The sequence below is a fragment of the Chrysemys picta genome, chromosome 1 (assembly GCF_011386835.1).
Source record: "Chrysemys picta bellii isolate R12L10 chromosome 1, ASM1138683v2, whole genome shotgun sequence".
Classification (NCBI taxonomy): Eukaryota; Metazoa; Chordata; order Testudines; family Emydidae; genus Chrysemys; species Chrysemys picta.
In genome coordinates, this window is record NC_088791.1 from 156,390,769 (window position 1) to 156,412,387 (window position 21,619).

The 21,619-nt window shown below is 44.1% G+C and overlaps 1 protein-coding gene and 1 pseudogene across 15 annotated transcripts in view; both read left to right on the plus strand.

Moving 5' to 3' along the window:
* ST3GAL6 (ST3 beta-galactoside alpha-2,3-sialyltransferase 6) overlaps positions 1 to 21,619 on the plus strand; it is an 82,098-nt gene that overhangs the window by 32,136 nt on the left and 28,343 nt on the right. For 4 of the 15 annotated variants that reach the window (XR_010599338.1, XM_005283523.5, XM_042852978.2 and 1 more), the window contains 3 exons: positions 6,592 to 6,768; positions 7,418 to 7,517; positions 11,508 to 11,585. Coding sequence is in view for 12 of the 15 variants with exons in the window: in XM_005283523.5 (XP_005283580.2) it covers positions 6,762 to 6,768; positions 7,418 to 7,517; positions 11,508 to 11,585 (185 nt within the window). In the remaining 3 variants the exon portion in view is untranslated. Of the gene's footprint in view, positions 1 to 6,591; positions 6,769 to 7,417; positions 7,805 to 10,021; positions 10,121 to 11,507; positions 11,586 to 21,619 lie in introns of those variants that run through there. The other 11 variants (XR_010599360.1, XM_005283520.5, XM_024100084.3 and 8 more) reach the window with 8 other exon arrangements.
* Positions 14,839 to 14,947, plus strand: LOC112059703 (U5 spliceosomal RNA; annotated as a pseudogene).

Genomic DNA, 21,619 nt, shown 5'->3' on the forward strand with positions numbered 1-21,619 from the left:
AGCCCGAGGATACGCCAGTCTGGGGTGAGTGACTGGCCTCAAGCAGCATGGAGTAGGGAAGTGTAGGTATGCGTAAAACAGGTGCTGACGCAGAAGTCTCCCTAAAGCCTTGGGACAAAATGAAACCATGATGGTGTTTTGTCTGTGCAGGGCCCAGCTGGAGGTGCTTTTCCTTCCCTTATCTGAGCTGGCTGGCAGGCTGTGCTGATGGAGAGCAGAATGGTTGTGTTGGCTCTCTAAACACTATACCAGGGGTTGGCAACCTTTCAGAAGTGGTGTGCCGAGTCTTCATTTATTCACTCTAATTTAAGGTTTCGCGTGCCAGTAATACATTTTAACGTTTTTAGAAGGTCTCTCTCTATAAGTCTTTAATATATAACTAAACTATTGTTGTATGTAAAGTAAATAAGGTTTTTAAAATGTTTAAGAAGCTTAATTTAAAATTAAATTAAAATGCAGAGCCCCCCGGACCAGTGGCCAGGACGCGGGCAGCGTGAGTGCCACTGAAAATCAGCTCACGTGCCGCCTTCGGCACCCGTGCCATAGATTGCCTGCCCCTGGTTTATTCTCCTGGTGGAGAATAAGTACTGGGGAAAATACCTGTTGCTAAGAAAATTCCAGCTCCCCCGATCCCTGCTTCTGAAACACTGTGTTCTGTTCCTGGAGAAATAATGGAAAAAATCTCCTGCAGAAAGCTCACTCCTTGTGGGGAAGTACATGCTGTCTTTAATGGAGGCATTGTCTGTGGGAGTGCATGGCTCATTCAGCTAGTGTGCTAGCAAGAGGAGGTTTCAGCTTCCACAAAGCAAACAAACAAAACCACCTCTGCCCCTATCATTCAGATGGATTGGACAGGAATACCCATACATTATAAATTCTGTCCTGATCAGTGGATCCAACACAGGGGAAACTTTTTTTTTTTTATATTACACTTGTAATAGGAGCACATTTGTTGCAACACACCATCCGGAAGCCAACGATACCTTTTTCACAGTAGAATTTCAGTGTGGCCAGTCGTGGTTTAGTGTGGAACTCCACAAACAGGGAAATCTCCGAAGCAGATTTATAATGACTTGCTCATTTAGAAAAGTTATATAAGTAAGTTGAACTATTAAACTGACCATACACAGCTGGAGAGCAAATCATTGTCCTATTCCCAAAACCAGGAACTGGAGTTTTAATTCAGAGATGTTTCATGATGATGATAAATTAATTTCCCAGCCTCATTTAAACATATGATTTATGTTTAAATGAGGCTCTGTCTCTTGCTAAATCGATATCAGAATGGCATTGAAAGCAAGGAAAGATGGCAAAAAAAGAGTAAGAGTTCAGGACTTGGTAAATGTAATAAAATAAGATTAGCAAACTAAGGCCCTACCACAATTCTTTCATGTAATGCCCGTGGCAGTATTTCTTTCCTGAAAAAGAGTAGAGATACTAAACTATGCAACGATATTTTGGAACAGATAGCAAAAAATAGAAAAAGTCAGAAATAATGCAATGCACTAACTGAGCAGTATAAATAAATTCTTTAAACCTACTCTACTGGGTATGTGTATTAGCAGTTTATGAAGTTCTTTTTAAACATTAAGTCCTGGAATTAGCACTGCCTGAGTTTATCTTAATGAGCAGATGGCCCACAGGAAATGTACTGCAGTGCCAACTACAGGAAAAGAATATAAGGTTTTGTATTACAGTATTGCTACCTCAAGCAGTCAAAATTCATGAGTTGTACCCCCCCCCCCATTTTTTTTATCAGATTGGCTTAAATATCCATGAGATTTAAAAAAAAAGTTTGGTTTTGTGTTTTGCCACTGGCTTTTGAATTTTTAGGTTGCCCTCACTCCACATTTTCAACTTTTCTCCACAACCATGAGGGCTGAAAACTTACTTTGTTTTAATGAAAGATGAGATTCTCATGCCGCCTCTTAATTGCTGCACCTAGGATTTGAAGCAAAACAACACATATCACAAGACTTGCGATTAAATTGCAACAGTTTGCAACACTGGTATTTATTTAAATTGCACCCCAAATCTGCTTTATAGAACTAATAAGGTAGAAGGTACAAGGAAGAAGCCCCTGTGAGCCCCTAAGGGCTTGTCTCCACGTACAGCTCAACAGTGGCACAACTGCATGGGTGCAGCTGTAACACTTCAGTGAAGATGCTACTACACCGTCAGAAGAGCTTCTCCCATTGGTGTAGTTCAGCCGTTCTCAAAGTTTAGCGACCCGAGTACCCCCATTTTGATTTAAGTGTTTTCGTGGACCTCCAAGCCCCGCACTCAGCCACAGGCCCCGGCCCCAGCTCCACTCCACCCCTTCCCCTAAGGCCCACCCCTGTCCCACCTCTTCCTGTCCCCGCTCCACTCGTGCTCCTCCTCTTTCTTTCTGCCCCCTCCCTCGAGCATGCCCCATCCCCACTCCTCCCCTCCCACCCCAGTGCCTGCTGCATACTGTTCCCCAGTGTGCAGGAGACTCTGGGAGGGAGGGGGAGGAATTGATCAGTGAGGCCAACGGGGTCCCTGGAGTACCCCAGTTTGAGAAATGCTGGTGTAGTTAATTCACCTCTCTGACAGGTTGTAGATATGTTGAAGGGAGAAGCCCTACCGCTGACACAGCACTGTCTACATGTGTGGTTAGGTCGGTATAGCTACTTTGCTCAGGGGCGTGGATTTTTCACACTCCTGAGTGACACAGTTATACTGATTTAGGTTTGTAGTGTAGACTGGCCTAAGAGTTTATCATTTCTTAAACATGATGTGATGAGTAAGGGTAACAAGCAGTAGGGAGCAGAGGAAGGGTTGAGGAAGGAAAAGAATGGCCACATTACATGCAACAGAGAGTCCTGTGGCACCTTTAAGACTAACAGAAGTATTGGAGCATAAGCAATATGGGGGGGGGGAGGAAACAGGACTTGAATTATGCATTCACCCACGAAAGCTTATGCTCCAATACATCTGTTAGTCTTAAAGGTGCCACAGGACTCTGTTGCTTTTTACAGATCCAGACTAACATGGCTACCCCTCCGATACTTGACACATTACGTGGTTACTCAATTTAGGCTTTGTAGCTGCCAGGGCCTCCCAGAGGATTCAGGGGGCCTGGGGCAAAGCAATTTCGAGGGCCCCTTCCATAAAAAAAAGTTGCAATACTATAGAATACTATATTCCTGTGGGGGCCCCTTTGGGGGCCTGGGGCAAATTGCCCCACTTGCCCCCCCCCCGCTGCCCCCCCCGGGCGGCCCTGGTAGCTGCTGCTGCACACACTTATTAGACAATGGGGTGACCACACCATAGTTGTAAGTTATCATTATGAGAGTGCTTGATAGGGCACACAATTGATGTGAAGTTGTTGTACCCTGCCCTCTGGCACTGTAATTATTGACACAGAAGAGTAAAGGCTAATTCCAAATGAAAATATGGCCCCAGCAGGGATGCTGGTCCCCTATCCCAAGGAAAAAGGGTGGCCACAAGGTTTACATATACACCTCCTTACTAAGTATAGTGTGTGATCTATCCTGACTATGTCTGTATTTGAAGCCAATGGGAGCAGGTTAAGGCCCTTGTGTTCAGAGTGGACATAGAGCAATCTTGGGTATCTGGATACTTTGTCACTTGAATATGTGGAAGGCTCTCCGAATGTTGTAATAGAATCTGCTAGCTTAGTTTTCCTACATTTAGTAGAGGAAGTAAATTTGCAAAGGTTTATTTAGGCTTCTTATTAGAAATTCCCATGGTTCTCTATTTCCTTCAAAACCGCATATCCAGTCACAGAAAATTACTCAGCAAAGGACTGTAAACAACTAATGCAAAGAATATCTGACACTGGCTTATCACATTTCTTTTCCTTTTCTTGTAAGTATTTTTTGAAGTTCTTGTGAAAGTTTGGACAGCACTATTTAAGCCCTCTGTTTACTCACCTAATAACGAATGGTGGGCAAAGCCAACTCTGCCTGCATACCTCTAGTGTCCTCAATGGATAAAACCCACTATTGGGAAAGGATAGCATGGTTTTCAATGTAATACAAATGATCCCTGCTCCTATAGGTTCTCACTTGTAAGTTAATAGCAATGCCCCCTGATTGGAGCCTAGATCCTTACATCTTTTAATTCTGGTTCCATTTATCAAACCAATCTGGGTGGGGGTGGGGGGGACAGGACTTGAATTATGCAATGGATTTTTAAAGTCACGTAAAAGAAAACGTGGTTTTTTTTGTTTTGTTTTGTTTTTTGGTGGGGAAGTAAAACCAGTAAATGTCAGTGTTAACCAAATGCAACCTAATTTCTTCAGCAAATGAGGCAAGGATCCCATGGATAATAGCATAATTCACCACACAAACTTCTCACATCCTGTGGAAAAAACAGTATTTTAGCATGTGATTAAAGACTGTATCATAATTCATAAAGGGGCAAGGTTAAGGTTGCATGAGCAACCTTTAATTCTGGCATTTTCTAACTTCTGAGTGCTTCACTTTGCAACCTTGGTGATGGTCTTTTAACATAGCTGTTCCATATGGAATTTGGTGTTGAAAATAAATGAAAATAGTGACATTTTGTAATATGAATCTTTGACCTCAAGAGTATAACGATTTGTGTTCTTTTGTTTAGTAAATTTCTTTGTGAGGATAAAGGGATACTAAGTAGTTATTCAAAAACGTAGATATACATTTTCCAGTGCTTAAAACCTAAACTGAAATATAGTTTATGAGCTGAGAATTCAACTTTTTTTCTACTTAGAATTCATTGGTTGTTCTAACAAAAGCATTTAGGGGCTGATTTGCCTCTCATTTTCACGGCTTTTACGCTGTTGTTCTGACTCCACTAGGCCAGATCCTCAGCTGATATAAATTGGCATAGCTCTACTGAAGTCAATAAAGTCAATGATTTGCTACTGCTGAAAATCTGACCCATTGTCTTCAACTGATTCACTCCGGATGTGCACTGATTGAAGTGGGAGGAGAATCAGGCCCTTAGTATTTGTTACTTACCAATGTATCATTGTCTTCTGCTGTGTAGGTGGGTGGGTCAGAAAGTCTCTATTTTGATAGCTGTTTCTAACAAATCATTATGTGCCCATTTCCTTGCAAAAGAGTCCCATACCTGACATTCTGTACTCATACAGAGCACTGCTAACAAATAGGCTATGCTGGTTATAGTTTCCTTGCAGTTTTAGGGAAGGGCTTGTGGAAATCAGAGTTTCAGGGATGTCTACACTGGAAACTTCAAAGCGCTGCCGCGGGAACACTCCCACAGGAGTGCTTTGAAGTGCAAGTGTGGTTGCGCGCGAGCACTGGGAGAGAGCTCTCCCAGCGTTCCTGGTAATCCACCTCCCCGCACTCTGAGCTTGTCTACACTAGCGCTTTAAAGCGCTCAGACTTGCTGCACTCAGGGGGGTGATTTTTCACCCCCATGAACCAGCAAGTTAGAGCGCTATAAAATGTAAGTGTAGACAAGCCCTCACTTTGTACCCCTAAAGTGGAAGAAGACGGGACCATGGCAAAAAGCATGCGGTCTGGATTAAGTTAAAGGTGTGGGGGAGATGCTAGGGGACGGTAATATGTGAGGGGTTCAGGTTGAAAGAGCAGTCGAGGCTGATAATACAATTCAAAACAGTAAAGCAAGGCAATGTTGGGGGTGATCTCATGTCCTTCTTTGATTTGAAATATAATTTGTTTATTGCATGAGTTCCTTACCTACGGATGACAATACAAACCCTGGCTCCAATCCTGCAATCAGATCCATGAGGAAGGGTCTTGAACCTGCTCTCTGAGTAGGTGCATAGATACTCCCTCAGGATCAAGGCCTATATGAACTGTAATACTTTTGTCAGCTTTCTGTATGTTTTCATGCTGCAGTAATCTGGATATGGCAATAGGATGTAGCAGTATAATGCATTAGTGTCTTACGTTTTCACTTATTTTATGTTTGTTATGAGTCAGGGAGATGTAATTCAGGTGTTTTAAACTGCTAGGGGGGAAAAAACCCAACAAGCCTAATGCTGCTTAAAACAAGCCACAACAGATGTTCGAGTTACAAGGCCAAAGGCAGAGCACTTTCAACTACCTGAGAAATATACCAATATGCGTATATTGGTGTAACTGATTTCTATTAGAGTATGGTTCATTAGCATTAAATCTCTTTTTAAAAAACATAAGTAAAAAGCATGGGAGCCGCATATGCAGCATATTGTCCTACTAAGAACTACTTTTCATAGTTGAGGGAAAAGTGAAAATAATAGAAGAGTATATCTACATCATTTTGTGGCCAAACTGCTACTGTCAGAAGGTTAAGTGGCAGCTGACATATTGATAAGTGTTGAAAGGGCAGTGTGGTAATTTGAAGGAAGGGTCATTTGAAACTGTCACTTTTCCTCTTCCACCACTTCCTTTGTCTGGCCCATCTGCTTTTTAATTTTGATTGTTTTCTTAAACCACTTAAATTAGGTGAAAACTTAAAAATAACAAATAAAAAAGTTCATCTTTTCCTGCTATTCCTCCCAAATTAAGTAGGTGCTTGAGTGCTCTCCTGAACTTGGACCTGCGTTTTCCTCCTACCCGTTTAAAATAACGAGTAGCATTCTTCTCTCCACAGTGCAGTCCCTGTCATGAACTGATGGGAGTTAGTGGACGGCTGTGACATTGTTAAGAAGGCCTAAGAAGCCAATTGCAACATGCCTTTGGATATTCCATTGATCAAAGCCTGACTTTAATAAAATGTGATGGGGGAAAAGAAAAAGGAAGTATCAATTAAAAGTTAGCAGTATGACAGGTAGGTTTCTGAGATCATATCTTGGCCTATTTCAATGCCATTAGCCAGTATATTTGTTTAACTATGCAAATCAATAAGTTTATACCAGGGGTCGGCAACCTTTCAGAAGTGGTGTGCCGAGTCTTCATTCAGTCACTCTAATTTAAGGTTTCGCGTGCCGGTAATACATTTAAACGTTTTTAGAAGGTCTCTTTCTATAAGTCTATAATATATAATTAAACTATTGTTGTCTGTAAAGTAAATAAGGTTTTAAAAATGTTTAAAAAGCTTCATTTAAAATTAAATTAAAATGCAGAGCCCCCCGGACCAGTGGCCAGGACGCGGGCAGTGTGAGTGCCACTGAAAATCAGCTTGCGTGCCGCCTTCGGCACCCGTGCCATAGATTGCCTGCCCCTGGTTTATACTATCACAGTGCAATATTCATGTTTATAAGTGCAGAGGAACATAGCATTCAGTTGCTGTTCCTGAGCTCTTGAATGCCTCAACTTCAGGGACCCCGTAACCCAATTTACAGATTTTAAGGCCCGAGGAACCAGTCTGGCTGAATTAAATGCAATTAATAGTGATGTTGACGGTTTGACCCATCCATCAAAATATTTTTTGTGGAAATAAGTGTAAAACAAAAGTATTTCATCTTGTTGCATTTCAGGTCTGCCAGTCATGAAACGGATTCTGCTGGTGGTTTTACTGGCTGCTGCTGCGATGTATGTTATACTTCACTGCAATCTGTGGAAGACAAATGTCTATTTGTAAGTTTAATTTCTGCTGGGCTGATGGTGGGATCCATGTTACAACACTTAGTGTCACAACACCTAACTTTTAGCTCTCTTAGAAAATCACAGGAACACCACTGTGATCTACAAAGCTTGACTTAAGCATCTAGGTGTCCTTTACAATGAATGGAGGGAGATCCACAGAAGCCTGCACACTAGGTGTCGAGCTGCCTAAGTTAGCCAATGGGAGATGCTGACCAGAAGGATGTGCTAAGCCCTGTCCCTCTCATGAAGATAGGCACCTCTCTGCAGCCTGGACTTAGGTGACTATTTCTACTTGCAATCCATTAATGGGAACCCAGTATCTGGACTCAGGTGGCTTACGTGATTTAATTGCTTCTTGCTGGATTGAGTTAGGTGCCTGCCTAGTTCCAAACAAAAGGGCCAGAGGAGAAAGTGGTGGTGCCCACCTAAAAACATTTAGCCCAGTGATTAAAGCACTTCCTGGGATCTGGGGGAGACAAGTAAAAAATTAATAATCTGAATAAGTGTATGGCAAGCTATATAATTTCTTAAATGTGTATAGATATAGTGTATCCTCTTGATTAGTATAAAGAAGTAACAAATTGGGTGACTGGGCAACAAAATGGCAGATGAAATTCAATGTTGATAAATGCAAAGTAATGCACATTGGAAAACATAATACCATCTGTACGTATAAAATGATGGGGTCTAAATTAGCTGTTACCACTCAAGAAAGAAATCTTGGAGTCATTGTGGATAGTTCTCTGAAAATATCCACTCAATGTGCAGCGGCAGTCAAAAAAGCAAACAGAATGTTGAGAATCATTAAGAAAGGGATAGATAATAAGACAGAAAATATCATATTGCCTCTATATAAATCCATGGTATGCCCACATCTTGAATACTGCATGCAGATCTTGTCGCCCCAGCTCAAAAAAGATGTATTGGAATTGGAAAAGATACAGAAAAGGGCAACAAATGATTAGAGGTATGGAACAGCTTCCATATGAGGAGAGATTAATAAAACTGGGACTTTTCAGCAGGGAAAAGAGATGACTGAGGAGGGGATATGATTGAGGTCTATAAAATCATGACTAGTGTGGAGAATGTAAATAAGGGAGTGTTATTTACTCCTTCTCATAACACAAGAACTAGGAGTCACCAAATGAAATTAATAGGCAGCCGGTTTGAAACAAACAAAAGGAAATATTTCTTCACACCATGCGCAGTCAATCTGTGCCAGAGGATGTTGTGATGGGCAAGACTATAACAGAGTTCAGAAAAGATCTAGATAAATTCATGGAGGATAGCCCATCAATGGCTATTAGCCAAAATGTGCAGGGATGCAAAACCATGCTCTGAAGTGTCACTTGCCTTTGTTTGCCAGAGGGTGGGAATGGGCGACAGGGGATGGATTATTTGATGATTACCTGTTCTGTTCATTCCCTCTGAAACACCTGGCATTACCACTATCGGAAGACAGGATACTGGGCTAGATGGACCTTGGTCTGACCCAGTATGGCTGTTCTTATGTTCTTAAATTTAGTGTAAAGGCTCTATTTAGTTGCAAATCAAAAAAATGTTTTAATAGTTACCAACCAATGAAAATCAACCTTTAATAAAAAGTACACATGCAAAATAAGATTTAAAATCAATTCTTTTAATCAAGTTTCCTACTTGCTGATTTAAAGCATGATTAAAACTGGTGATCTAAATCACTTTGACTTAAATCAATCCACCTTGATTTAAAGACACTTCCTTCTGAAAGATTAGATTTGATGGTCTTTAGTTTCCACCTACCTTAAACACTATTATGTGTCATTTTATGACATACAAGGCCAAATTGTCAAAGCCTGAAGAGCTGCCTACATGTGAAAAACTCACACATGCATGTGTACAAACACCTCAGGTAACTGGGTGCATGAGTTTATTGTGGAAGCAAACAACTATAATTAAGTTTCAGCCACAAATGTGGGCATGTGCTCCAGAACTGTGGCTGCACATAGCCCTCCACTTCTTTTTAAGTCTGATCTGCAAAATGCTGTTCATGTGGTTTGTGCTATAAAACCATGAACTCAGTGGTTAATGTTTAAAAACAAACATATAGTATTTCCCTTAGTTTGGTTTGTATCAGTGCTATGTGGCAACTTGAAGTCAGAACATCATTTTGCATTTGATTATGCAGCTGTAAATGGGTGGTTTCGCCTGCCTGCTCCTAACGCAGCACACACACAATAGATATTGCAGAAAGTGAACCTCACTTTCATTCCTGGGCTTTGCCTTCTTAAATAAGGCAGAAATGTGCTTACAAATGTAAACATTAGGCCCGGACCCACAAAGATAGGTAGTTGCCTAAGTCCCATTTTTAGGCACCACTGTGATCCACAAAACCCACTCTCTGCTGCTGCCTAACCCTGCAGGCACCTAAACTCATTTGGTGCATAAGTTTTGCAGTAAAAGTTCTCTAGACCCCTATGTTTCTATCTCTGAGCATGCACAATGTTGCTTCACTCTAGGCATTCAGACACCTGTCTCCCACTTAAACTCCAGCATGAGCCACAAACAAGGGGAAGACAGGCAGAGGAGCACATATCTAGCCAGCCAGACCTGAACCGGTAAGCATGCTCAGAGACAACCTCGCTCTATACCAAACAGTTTGGGAAGGGGGAAAGGACCTCCAGTCCAGTGGTTAGTTACTCACCCAAGATGTGGGAGACCCCTGCTTCAAGTCCCCCCTCTGTCTGATAAAGAGGGGATTTGAACAGGGGTCTGCTGCCTCTCAGGTGAGTGTTCTAACCATCGGGCTGTGGACAATTCTGATGTGAATCTTCCCAATCTCTCCTGTTGAAGTTGTGCCACTGTAAGGAAATAATTTAAATATTAATTGGGCTAGAGAGAGACTCATTCTATAATCCAGTGGCTAGACCACTCATCTGAGAGATGGCAGATCCTTGTTCAAATCCCTTGTTTTTATTAGGTGGGGGGGATTTGAACCAGGCATCTCGCACGTCCCGGATGAATACCCTAAGCTAAAGGAAGAAAGGGAGAGCCTCCCCTCTCCCCATTTTACATGGACTTGGTCAGATGCCTAACTTATTCTCTCAAGAAATGTCTTAGGCACATAAGCCACCTAACTCCAGAAGAGGGTTTCCCGCTTGTTGATCACTAGCAGAGATAGATGCTTTCCTGAAGCCTGGATTTAGTTGCCTATCTTCAGGAGAGGAGCAGGGCTAGGACACAGCCTCTTGTTAGCGTCTCCCATTGACTATCTTAGGTGGCACCACGTCTAGTGTGTTGGCTTATGTGGAATGCATTCTAAGACACCTATCTCTCCCCATTCATTATATAGGGAGCCGAGGTGCCTAGCTTGGATTTTGTGGATCCCATTGTTGTTCCAGTTAATTTTTTTCTAGACACCTAAAAGTTAGGCATTGCAATGCTCAGTATTGCAAATGCCTAAGCCCTTTCGTGGCTCCAGGCCTTATTCCTCAAGCTTTATTCTGAATGGGCTGATTTCTCCATGCAGAATTTCCTCCTCCTCTCTCCATGTTCTCTCTTTTCTCACAGAAGAACTCAGTATTTATGTTTTTAAGTAGAACTAGTAAGACCCCCACCTGGTGTGGCTATCGGGGTGAGTCAGCAAAAGCGTTCTGTATCTCCACACAGGGCCCTAACTCCTGACCTCCAGTTGTAGCAGCTTTAATAACTACTAGGTAATGAAGATAGGTATCTTGGAGCAGCACTGAATGATAAAAGCCTTACCAATAAGAAGCATAGTATTAAGTAGTAAAATTAATATGAAAGCAACCAGAAGATTTACTTGCAAACCTTTATTAGGTCCTACATTTGTGGGTTTTTTTGTTGGTGGGATCTATTGACCTCAGTAGAACTAAAAAAATCAATGTATTGAACTTGGTTGTCAAAGTTTCCCACCCTGTCACTGCCGCCTGCTTTAGTTGCCTGTTCAATTCATATCAATTCTTTAATATTCTTTTCTTTTAGACTGCCGCCTACGGCTACACGAAGAAAATCTGGACTAGAAAATTGTTCATTGGACCCACCATTTGAGTCTTTATGGAAGTAAGTCCAAATTGTGGGTGGAATGTGCTAACTGAAGAGAGATTTTAGTTATCAACACATTTTGACCATTAATATTTTTCATCGTAACTACCAGATCAGATGTGACCCTCAGGGTCAGATTCCTGAATACGCATGAGCTGCTTTGTGCCACTCTGTCAACGCAAACACTTGTCACTTGTAAAGTGACCAAACACTGTGTGGTCACTTTACATCACTAGGGCAGCACAAAGCAGCCAGAGCATACTTATGAATCTGTAGTGAATAAATAATTAAATATAATTATTTAATAATCATGAATTTATTTCCATAATGGGGAGACACAATATAACAGCGTTTCATGCTTGTACAGTAAATAAAGCCTTTGTTTCTAGAACTCCATCATTCAGGGGCTTCATCTGATTTTTCAGTGATCTGCGCTTCCACAGTTGCTTTCAGCATCTCTAAAAATCAAGTTATTAAACTGTAACCCTATCACACTCCAATCGGTAGGCTAGAGCAGCGGGTCCAACTCTGCCTTCACTGAAGGCAGTGGGATTGCATGGCTATAACTGAGGACAGAATTTATTGTTACTCAGATAGTAATCCTGGGAGATTTTTGTGCATTCAGGGCCTGATCCAAAACTCACTGAAGTTAGGGGGACTATCACTGCTGACTTCAGTGGGTATTGATTTGAGCTCTAAAGGTCCAAAGGACTAAAGGTCAGAGGTGCTTTCTTAACGTTCTGTGGCAATACCTACTGTCATAGAAATTTCTGTCCGTTCCAGCTGAGGAATAAGGAGAGATGGACACAGCTAATCAAGCAAGGAGCCCCGGGAGGGGGGATCCATTTATTTCAATTGCAATTGGGTTCGAGCTCATAAGTCAGCAAGAACAAAGAAAACACTTACACCCAAGCATTATATGCAGTTGACTATGATAATCTATTGCTTTATGATTGGCCAAAATTTGCCATCATTACCATACATAATTAGCAAGCTACATGTATCTGCCCCTCTTATGACGCCTTATTGTCCTTCTACTTGCTCCCTCCTCCTTGCTTATTTTGCAAACTAAGCAGTTAGCTATCTGCAGGACACAAGCACAGAAAATTCCACTGTCTGCAGGTTTGGAGTTTGGCTACATTTCCTCTTGAAGGAACTTCCTGGGTTAAAACATAGCTATAGCTGTGCTGAATATCTTCCATGTGTACATGACAAATTTACCCCCTGGCAGTTAAGCAGAATAATTTTATATCCCTACCATTCAGTGGAATTGTGTCTAGTTCAAAGGCCAAAAGCTGTGCTCATCCAATCAAGAAACAGGATTAGTTACATGGTATTATTTCAAACTACCACAGCTCAAATTTGTGAAAATGGACTTGAGTACACATGGTGAACGGTCTGATCAATCCATAGAGTTAAGAATAAGATAAAATTTGTTGGGTAAATTTTGAACAACATACATTTGGGGAAATTATCTGCTCACGGACACTGTATGCATAGAAATTACTGGATGAATTTAATCTAAACTATAAATCTCAGCTCAATTTCGGACTGAATAAGGACCTCTGGACTTGGCTGTATGTTTCTGTTTAGCTCGTCTTTTAATGGAAGTATGTTTTCATTCTTGAAACTCACATCACATTGAAGATGGAGCTCCAACTTATTCTGGAAATCAATGCATCAAATGAGTCAAAATTAATTCCACCTTTAATGAAATATGTGAGTTTTAATATCTGCATTTTCATGAACTAAAGAAGTGAGTTACTGATGGTTTACTTTCCATCTCCCCTTTGTGCACAAGGGATGTTTGATTAGCCTTATCCTCAGGCATAACACAACAGCTCCTACTCCATTTAAGGAAGCAAAAGTACAGGTATTCTGGTTTTATTGTAACTTGAGAGGTAAAAGGGAAGAAGAATTAAATTACCCCCGAGGGAATTCTGCGCCAAAAAAATAAAAATTATGCGCACAATATTTTAAACTTCTGCAAAATTCTGTAAATTTTATTTGTCAATAAATAAAAGTGGCTCCAGCATGGGGGTGGGGAGCACAGGCCGCTGGCTGCATTGAGGTGAGCGATCACCCTGAAGCCCCAACCTTCCCCCAATACAGGGACTTGGCAGTGAGGCTGCACCTGACCCTGACACAGTGCAAGGGCTGGGCCTGCCCCAGAAACACCCCGGGGCCCTGCCCCTCTGCACCGAGTGTGGGTGGGTAGGCTCAGCCCAGCAGAATCCAAGTGTGGAGGGCCTTAGTGTGGGGGGAGAGGTTTCTGTGTGGGGCAGTCTGGGTGCAGGGGGCTCAGTGGGAGATCTGGATGCACAGGGACTCATTGTGGGGTTCCGGGCGCAGGGGCAATGGGACTATGCAGGGGATCCAGGTGAAGGTGGTTGGGCTTCAGAGCAGGGGGGTCTGGGTGTGGGGGGCTAAGTGGGGAGGTCTGGGTGCTGGATGAGTGGGCTTGATGGGGTGGGAGTCCAGGTGCAGCTGGTTGGGGCTCAGTGGGGTGGGGGTCTGAGTGTGGGGGGCTCATCTGAGGGGTCCAGGTATAGGGGGGTAGGGCTTGTCTGGGGAAGAGTTTGATGGGCCTGCTTAACAGGGGAGCCCCAGCTGCTACCAAGGGGAAGCTGCAAGCCAGGCTCCCGCTTCCCCCGCATGATTCCCCTATCCCCTTTTCTTCTCCATCCCCCGCCCCCTGCCCTATTCCACCCCCCCTTCCTTCCCCATTCCACCCCCCCTTCCTTCCCCACTGCCTCTTCTCCCCCCCCCCCCCCACCTCGCCTTCCCCAGACCCACTGCCTGCACTCGCTGTTGCAGCTTCCCTTTGCTTCCCTACTGTTTTCTGCAGGGAAGCACAGGAATTCGGGGGAGGGAGGGAGGGTGTTTTCTGCAGGTGCGCAGTCATGCAGAATTCCCCCAGGAGTAGAATTAGGATGCTGAGCCAGATCTTGGGCTGGTGTAAATTATCTTAGCTCCACTATGGAGCTGATTTACAAAGGTCAGATTCTCCACTTATGTCACTTGTTAGATTGGAGGGATGAAAAGATTTTTAACCTTGTGGAAAAGAAACCCAGGTGCGTTCACATCACAGAGTAAAGAATTAAGGTCCACTTTGCAGGGAGTAAGCTCCATCTGCCCGCAAACAGTAGAGCTTATTACTCAAGCGACATCATAATATTGACTTGTAGGGTTTGGTGTCATATCTAGGCTAGTCTGTTTATTTCAGATAACATAACTTATTTCCATGGTTTTCTTTTGTTCTGTTGTTTTCTCTGGTTTCTCTTCAGATTGTATAAATCTTTTGCCTTTTACTAAAGATTTCCGTGGAGAAGAACGTTTATTCTGTCAAATATATTTTTAATGTTAATAAATCTTGATGTTTGTTTTAGGAAGTAGCAATATTGACTCATTAAACTATGATGGAAGTATTTATTCTGCAGCCTTTTATTAAAGGAAAAACATAAAAGCACGCCCTGCACTAACTAGTCCCAAAGAACACTGCTCTGCCTATGTGTCCTTACGGCTGTTACAGTAGGCTCCCTCCTTAGGACAATATTCACCAATCATTTCTCCATTGTCATTTTAACGCCTTGTTGCTCTTTGAGTGATGGTCCCTATTGCGTTCCACTGAGGGCCCCCCCAAAAACCCACTCTCTCTCCCCCCACCCCACCCCACACACACACACTCCCTGTCACACTCTACCCCACCCCACCCATTTGAAAAGCGCGTTGCAGTCACTTGCATGCTGGGATAGCTGCCCATAATGCACTGCTCCCAATGCCGCTGCAAGTGCCACAAATGTTGCCACGCCAGTGCGCAAGCAGCTGTCAGCGTGGACAGACTGCAGCGCTTTCCCTACTGCACTCTCCGAAGGTGGGTTTAACTCACAGCGCACTACATCTGCAAGTGTAGCCATGCCCGTAGTGTCTGTTGGTCTACTCGTACACCCTTGCTTCGCCTCATGGTTTCCTCCAAGGTGATAAAGGGCAGGGTGGACTGACCGTGCCTCCAGTTTCTTCTTATTGCTGCCTGGTCCAAGTCGGAGCTGCTAGTGTCCTCTAGTTTGTGACAAACTCAAATAAATAAATAAATAAAAACAGTTTTACAATTGCATATAGTTAGTTTTTTTCTGGTTTTTGCTGTTTTTAGTGTAGTTTAGTGTATAGTAATTGTTTTTAAGAGATAAGAGACTTTGGGAAATCTGCTTACCAGTGCCATGCCCTCTCACCCCCACTTCCCATGCCTAGGTATTGGATTATGCTGAAGATGATTGGGTTCAAGATCTGCACCTCCTTTCCGTGTTCCTTCTCAGTCAGCAACGAGCACCAATACTGCCTCTACTTAACTGCTTGGGAGAAACCCACATTTCATCAAGGTGCAGTATCTGCCTGTCTTTCCCAAGCCATACCCAGTTCTCTGCCTCAAGAAGCACCTTCTGGAGGTTGCCATGAGGCCACAGTCAGATCCAGGCTGGGGAACCCCCCACGTGCATCGACCTGAGAATCCCAGGAGCATGCCTCCGACCATGGAGATTGAGTCTGGTTCCAGTGGTACTAGTACTACGCACCCCATGCTGGGGCCTAATCAGGAGGCAAAGAAGCATGCACATAAGCATGGCATGGTAAGTCTTCCTCCAGGCCCAAGAAGGATGATACACCTTCCATGAGTTCTAGCCATGGAGAAACGTGTATTCCAAGGCTCACAAGCAAGACAAGAAATTGCACAGATCAGTGGTACTGAGCACTGAGCCACGCATGCCTTCCAAGTCGGCCCCCCTTAACTCAAGGGAACCGTCGGTTTCAAGACAGTCCTCTGCTTCATCTCCAGTTCTGGCTACACGGAGGCTGGAAATGGCGCCGGAGCAACATGAACTCTTTGCCCTTGGGGAACCAAGATCGCCACGCCTTACTCTGCTGCCTGTGCCTATTGAGGTACGATCTCCAACCCAGGGCTTACCTCAGTCGACTTATGCTTCCACCCATTTGCCTATAGTTTATATGGTCCACCAACATTGGAACTGGGATCCGAGTTTTCATCATTGGAGGATTTGGATGAAGTGTAAGGGCCGCTCATCTCCTACCACCACTACAAGTGCCCTAAGGGACCACCAGCTTCGTGGCGGTACCCTGCTTTCCCCCAACAGAGGAGCCACTGGTATCCCACTCCATGGGGCCCTCTGCAGCATCCTCCGGAGCCATCCTGTTGGCCATATTGACCTCAATGTCCACCTTTGGAGCCTTCCTATTCAGCAAGAGAGGGTTCATGCCTATCCCCGCTTGGGGCACGCTCAAGTAGGTGTTTGGAACCAGTTTTGGAGGATGAGCCACTCAGTCCAGTTCTGATAGTATTGAACAGGAACGATTCCCATCATCCTCTCCAGATGCTGCTGTGACCTCAGTTTCTCCCCCACCTGCCAGTTCCAGGACTTCCTACGCAGGGTGGCTGAGGACCTTCATATTCCACTGGAAGAAGTACAAGACAAACAGCATTACCTTCTGGACATCCTTCATGCCTTGGTACCGACCAGGGTTGCTCTATCAATCAATGATGCCATTCTTCAGCTGGCTCGGACTGTTTGGCATACCCGGGCCATTTACACACCTAACCCCAAGGGGGCAGAAAAAAGGTACTACATACCAGTCACGAGGTCTGAGTTTCTATTGTCCCACCTCCCATCCAATTCCCTCGTGATCCAAGCGACAATGGAGTGGGCCAGGTGACAGCACCCATGCTCCACCCCAGCAGACAAGGAGGGCAAGTGTCTGGACCTTTTAGGTTGCAATGTTTTCTCATTGGCTAGCCTCCTATTTTGGATCTTGAACTAGCAGGCCTTATTGGCCAAATATAATTTTCTCAGTAAACTGGAGAACTTTACTGGCAAAGATCAAGCCTGTTACCAGGCTATCCTGAACGAGGGCAGACTTGTACAAGAACAGCACTTCAATCTGCTGTAAATGCAGTGGATACCTCTTCGTGCACAATGGCTATGGAAATGGTTGTGCAGAGAGAATTGTGGCTGCATTCATCTGGTTTCCCCAGGGAGGTACAAAATACCATAGGAGGACCTCCCTTTCAGCGAGTCTCCCCTGTTTAACCAGAAGACTGACAGTTTCCTTCACTCCCTCAAGGATTCTGGAGCCACGTTATGATCTCTGGGTATCTATACCCCTGCACCCAAGAGAAAATTCTACCATCTGTGACCTGCACAACGGTTCAGGACTCCCCAGTTTTTCCACCAATGACCCTATGAACCACCTCACAAGCGACAGAAGACCCAGCAACCCTGTCCTCCGGGATCGCCTTCACAGCCTTCAGTATCACTTGCTCAGTTCTCTCAGAAGTGATACTTCTGAATGCACCTAGAGCACCACCAACCACCTTCCCTCCTGCCGTGCACCTGACCCACCCCCTTTGGGGTGGTCTAGCACTCTTTTTACCAGCTTGGAGTGCAATAACAACAGATGGGTCCTGGATGTTGTTCGTCATGACTATACAATCGAGCTCACAAAGCTACCTCATCCACATCCCCTGCCTCAATCCCTCCTCAGGGACCACACCCATGACAGCATACTCACTCTAGAGGTAGACTCTTGACTGCAAAGGGGGGTGGTGAAACACATTCCTCTGAACTATCCGAGCATGGGGTTCTATTCCACTTATTTTCTGGTACCCAAGAAGGACGACGGGTGGAGACCAATCCTGGACCGCCAGTCTCAATCGCTTCATCCGCAAACCCAAATTTCATATGTTCACCTTAGCAGCCATTATGCTGGCACTAGAAAGAGAAAGAGGCATGTGGCTTATGGCTCTTGATATGTAGGATGCCTATTTTCACATAGACATCCATCCAACCCACACAAGGTTCTTGAAATCTACGGTAGGCCCTCAGCACTTCCATTATCGGGTCCTACCATTTGGACTCACTACTGCTCCATGGGTCTCCACCAAAGTTTTCTTTGTGGTAGTGGCCCACCTCTGGCTTCAGGTCTGTCCACCACTGGAGGAAGGAGAGGACTTCAGGGGGCGACTGTCATCAGAAAGTCCATGGTATGTCATGTGGGTGAATAGACTCTCTGGAGCCACAGCTGAAGACAGTGAAGGCGGTGGTCAAGGAGGGACAGGCAAATCCTGACCAGAACAGAAGGACTGTTGACTACTTGGGTGACAAGTTCCTGCCGGGTGTGGAATCTGTCACTTGGTAAGTAGGCTCATGCTGAGACCACGTTGATGGAGGTCCCTATGAAATGAAGGGACTGTGTGGGCACCGAAGTTGATTTTTCAACATTTACACTTACACCCAGGGAGAAAAGGAGTCTGAGTAACATGGAGATCGAGGCTTGAGCCACATCTCTTGATTGCGCTGCTAGTAGCCAATTGTCGTAATAGGGGAATATAAGGACCCCATGATGCCAGATGTGGGCTGCTGGACAATGCTGTGAAGATGGTAAACTTGATGAAAGTTCATCCCTTGAATTCCAAAATCTTTTCCACTGTTATGAAATGGGAAGTGAGCACATCAATCTATTGCTCCACATGGATGTTTGATGGTTGTCATGAGGCGAGGCCATGACATGTTTCTTTGAACTTCACTCTGAGGACAAGATATTCTTTACAGACCACCCATTCCCACTCTCTCACTATCTGCATGATTCAGTCTGGCTTTCACGGCTGGGATACTTGTCGTATATATTCTCTTGCCTGGATGATCTAAATCTAGGACTTCAAGGGCTGTGGGCTCAGAGTTATGGAATCCCAAATAGGAGCACCTATTTGAAGTCAATGATGATGAAAAAGAGCTGGAATTCTAGGCTCGCTGAGTGGAGGAAAACAACACTGAAGTTTTTCCAAACATGCATGAATTCCTGACAACAAATGAATTACAGTTGCAGGACAATGTTAAAGCTTGGGAGTCACCTAATTGGAATCAATATGAGCAATCACTCGAAGAAGAAAAAATGGTTACTCACCTTCTCATAACTGTTCTTTGAGATGTGTTGCTCATATCTATTCCAAACCCACCCGCCTTCCCCTCTGTCGGAGTAACCGGCAAGAAGGAACTGAGGAGGCGCCGGATCAGCAGGGTCATATATGGAGCGCCATGGAGGCGCCACTCCAGGGGGCTCCACAACCAACTCGATGGGTGCTGCTAGGGAAAAACTTTCTGACAACTGTGCACACGCCGTGCACACACCTAATTGGAATCGATATGAGCCACACATCTTGAAGAACAACAGTTACGAGAAGGTGAGTAACCATTTTTTCTTTAAGATGTGTGGTCCCTATCTGTATTCCAGTTCCACCCTCCTTCCCCTCTACTGTGGATCTGTTTGATTTGCAGTGGAGAAGGAACCGGAGCACGGTTGGTCCACCCAGCCCTTTATTGCCTCGAAGGAAACTATTAGGTGATGCAATGACACATGCATGGATCAATGGACGCTACTACTTTCAAATTCTCCAGCTCTGGACACATGGTGCGCATGCTTAAACCCTCAGTGGAATACAGATAGGGACCACACTGTGATGGTTTGGGTCACAGAAACCCCTTTGGGACTGCCACCTGATGTGCTGGGACTACCTCTGAGCCCACTTTCCTTGCCACCTTGGGACTCCAGTACCCCTGTCTTGTTGAGCCAGACACACTAGCCTGCTGCAAATACAGACCCAGGTCTGAACCACATCCCCCAAAAGTTGCAGACTTAACTGAAAACAGCTTAAGAAGTGCTCCTGTCTCTAGCACCCAGGCACCCAGCTCCCAATGGGATCCAAACCCCAAATAAATCCCTTTTACTCTGTATAAAGCTTATATAGGGTAAACTCATAAATTGTTCGCCCTCTGGAACACTGATAGAGAGATATGCATAGCTGTTTGCTCCCCCAGGAATTACTTACTTACTCTGGGTCAATTAATAAGCAAAAAGTGATTTTATTAAGTATAAAAAGTAGGATTTAAGTGGTTCCAAGTAATAACAGACAGAACAAAGTAAGTTACCAAGTAAAATAAAACAAAAACACACCGATCCAAGCCTAATACAGTAGGAAACTAAATGCAGGTAAATCTCGCCCTCAGAGATGTTCCAATAAGCTTCTTTCATAGACTAGACTCCTTCCTAGTCTGGGTCCAGCAATCACTTACACCCCCGTAGTTACTGTCCTTTGTTCCAGTTTCTTTCAGGCATCTCTTTGGGGGGGAGAGGCTATCTTTTGAGCAAGCTGAAGACAAAATGGAGGGGTTTCCAGGGCCTTATATAGTCTTTATCTTGTGGGTAGAAACCACTTTGTTCTCCTGTGTAAAATTCCCTCAACAAGATGGAGTTTGCAGTCACCTGGGCAAGTCACATGTCTATGAATGATTCAGTTTTTTGCAGGCTGACGCCATTGTTTACATGTTAGTTTGAATGTTCCCAGGAAAGGTCAGATGTGGATTGGCATCTCCCAAAGTCCATTGTCAATTAAGTATTTCTTGATTGGGCACTTACTGAGAATAGTCCTTTCTCAAGAAGCTGACCAAATGCTTCACTGAGGCTACTTAGAATCAAACAAGTACTTAGCCAGTATTCATAACTTCGAATACAAAAATGATACACACGTACAGACAGCATAATCATAACCAGCAAACTACAACCTTCCCATAGACATCCCACTTGGCCTCCTCTGTACAAGACCTGGTGCAACCATAGGACCCTGGTTGTAACAATGATCTATACGGTCACAGTTTGTCAATAACGTCACACTCACATCGCAAAGAACCTCCAGTTACAGTTAAGTAACCTCCTCATCTAAGGCCTGATCCTGCACGTTGCAGAGCACCTTCTGTGAGGTGCTGCATGTCCTCAATTCTTACTAAAGTCAAATCACATGCACGCTCATTGAAGGGAAGTTGTGCATGGAAGTCAATGGAAGGTGAAGGTATTCAGCACTTTATAGGTTTGGATTTACCGTTTGTATGTTTGACTTGACTTGACTTGACGTGGCAACTTATTCCAGACAGTTTCTTCCTTTGTGTGATATAATCCTGATATACGGCTATCGAGGAGCCTCTGAATGAGCAGAT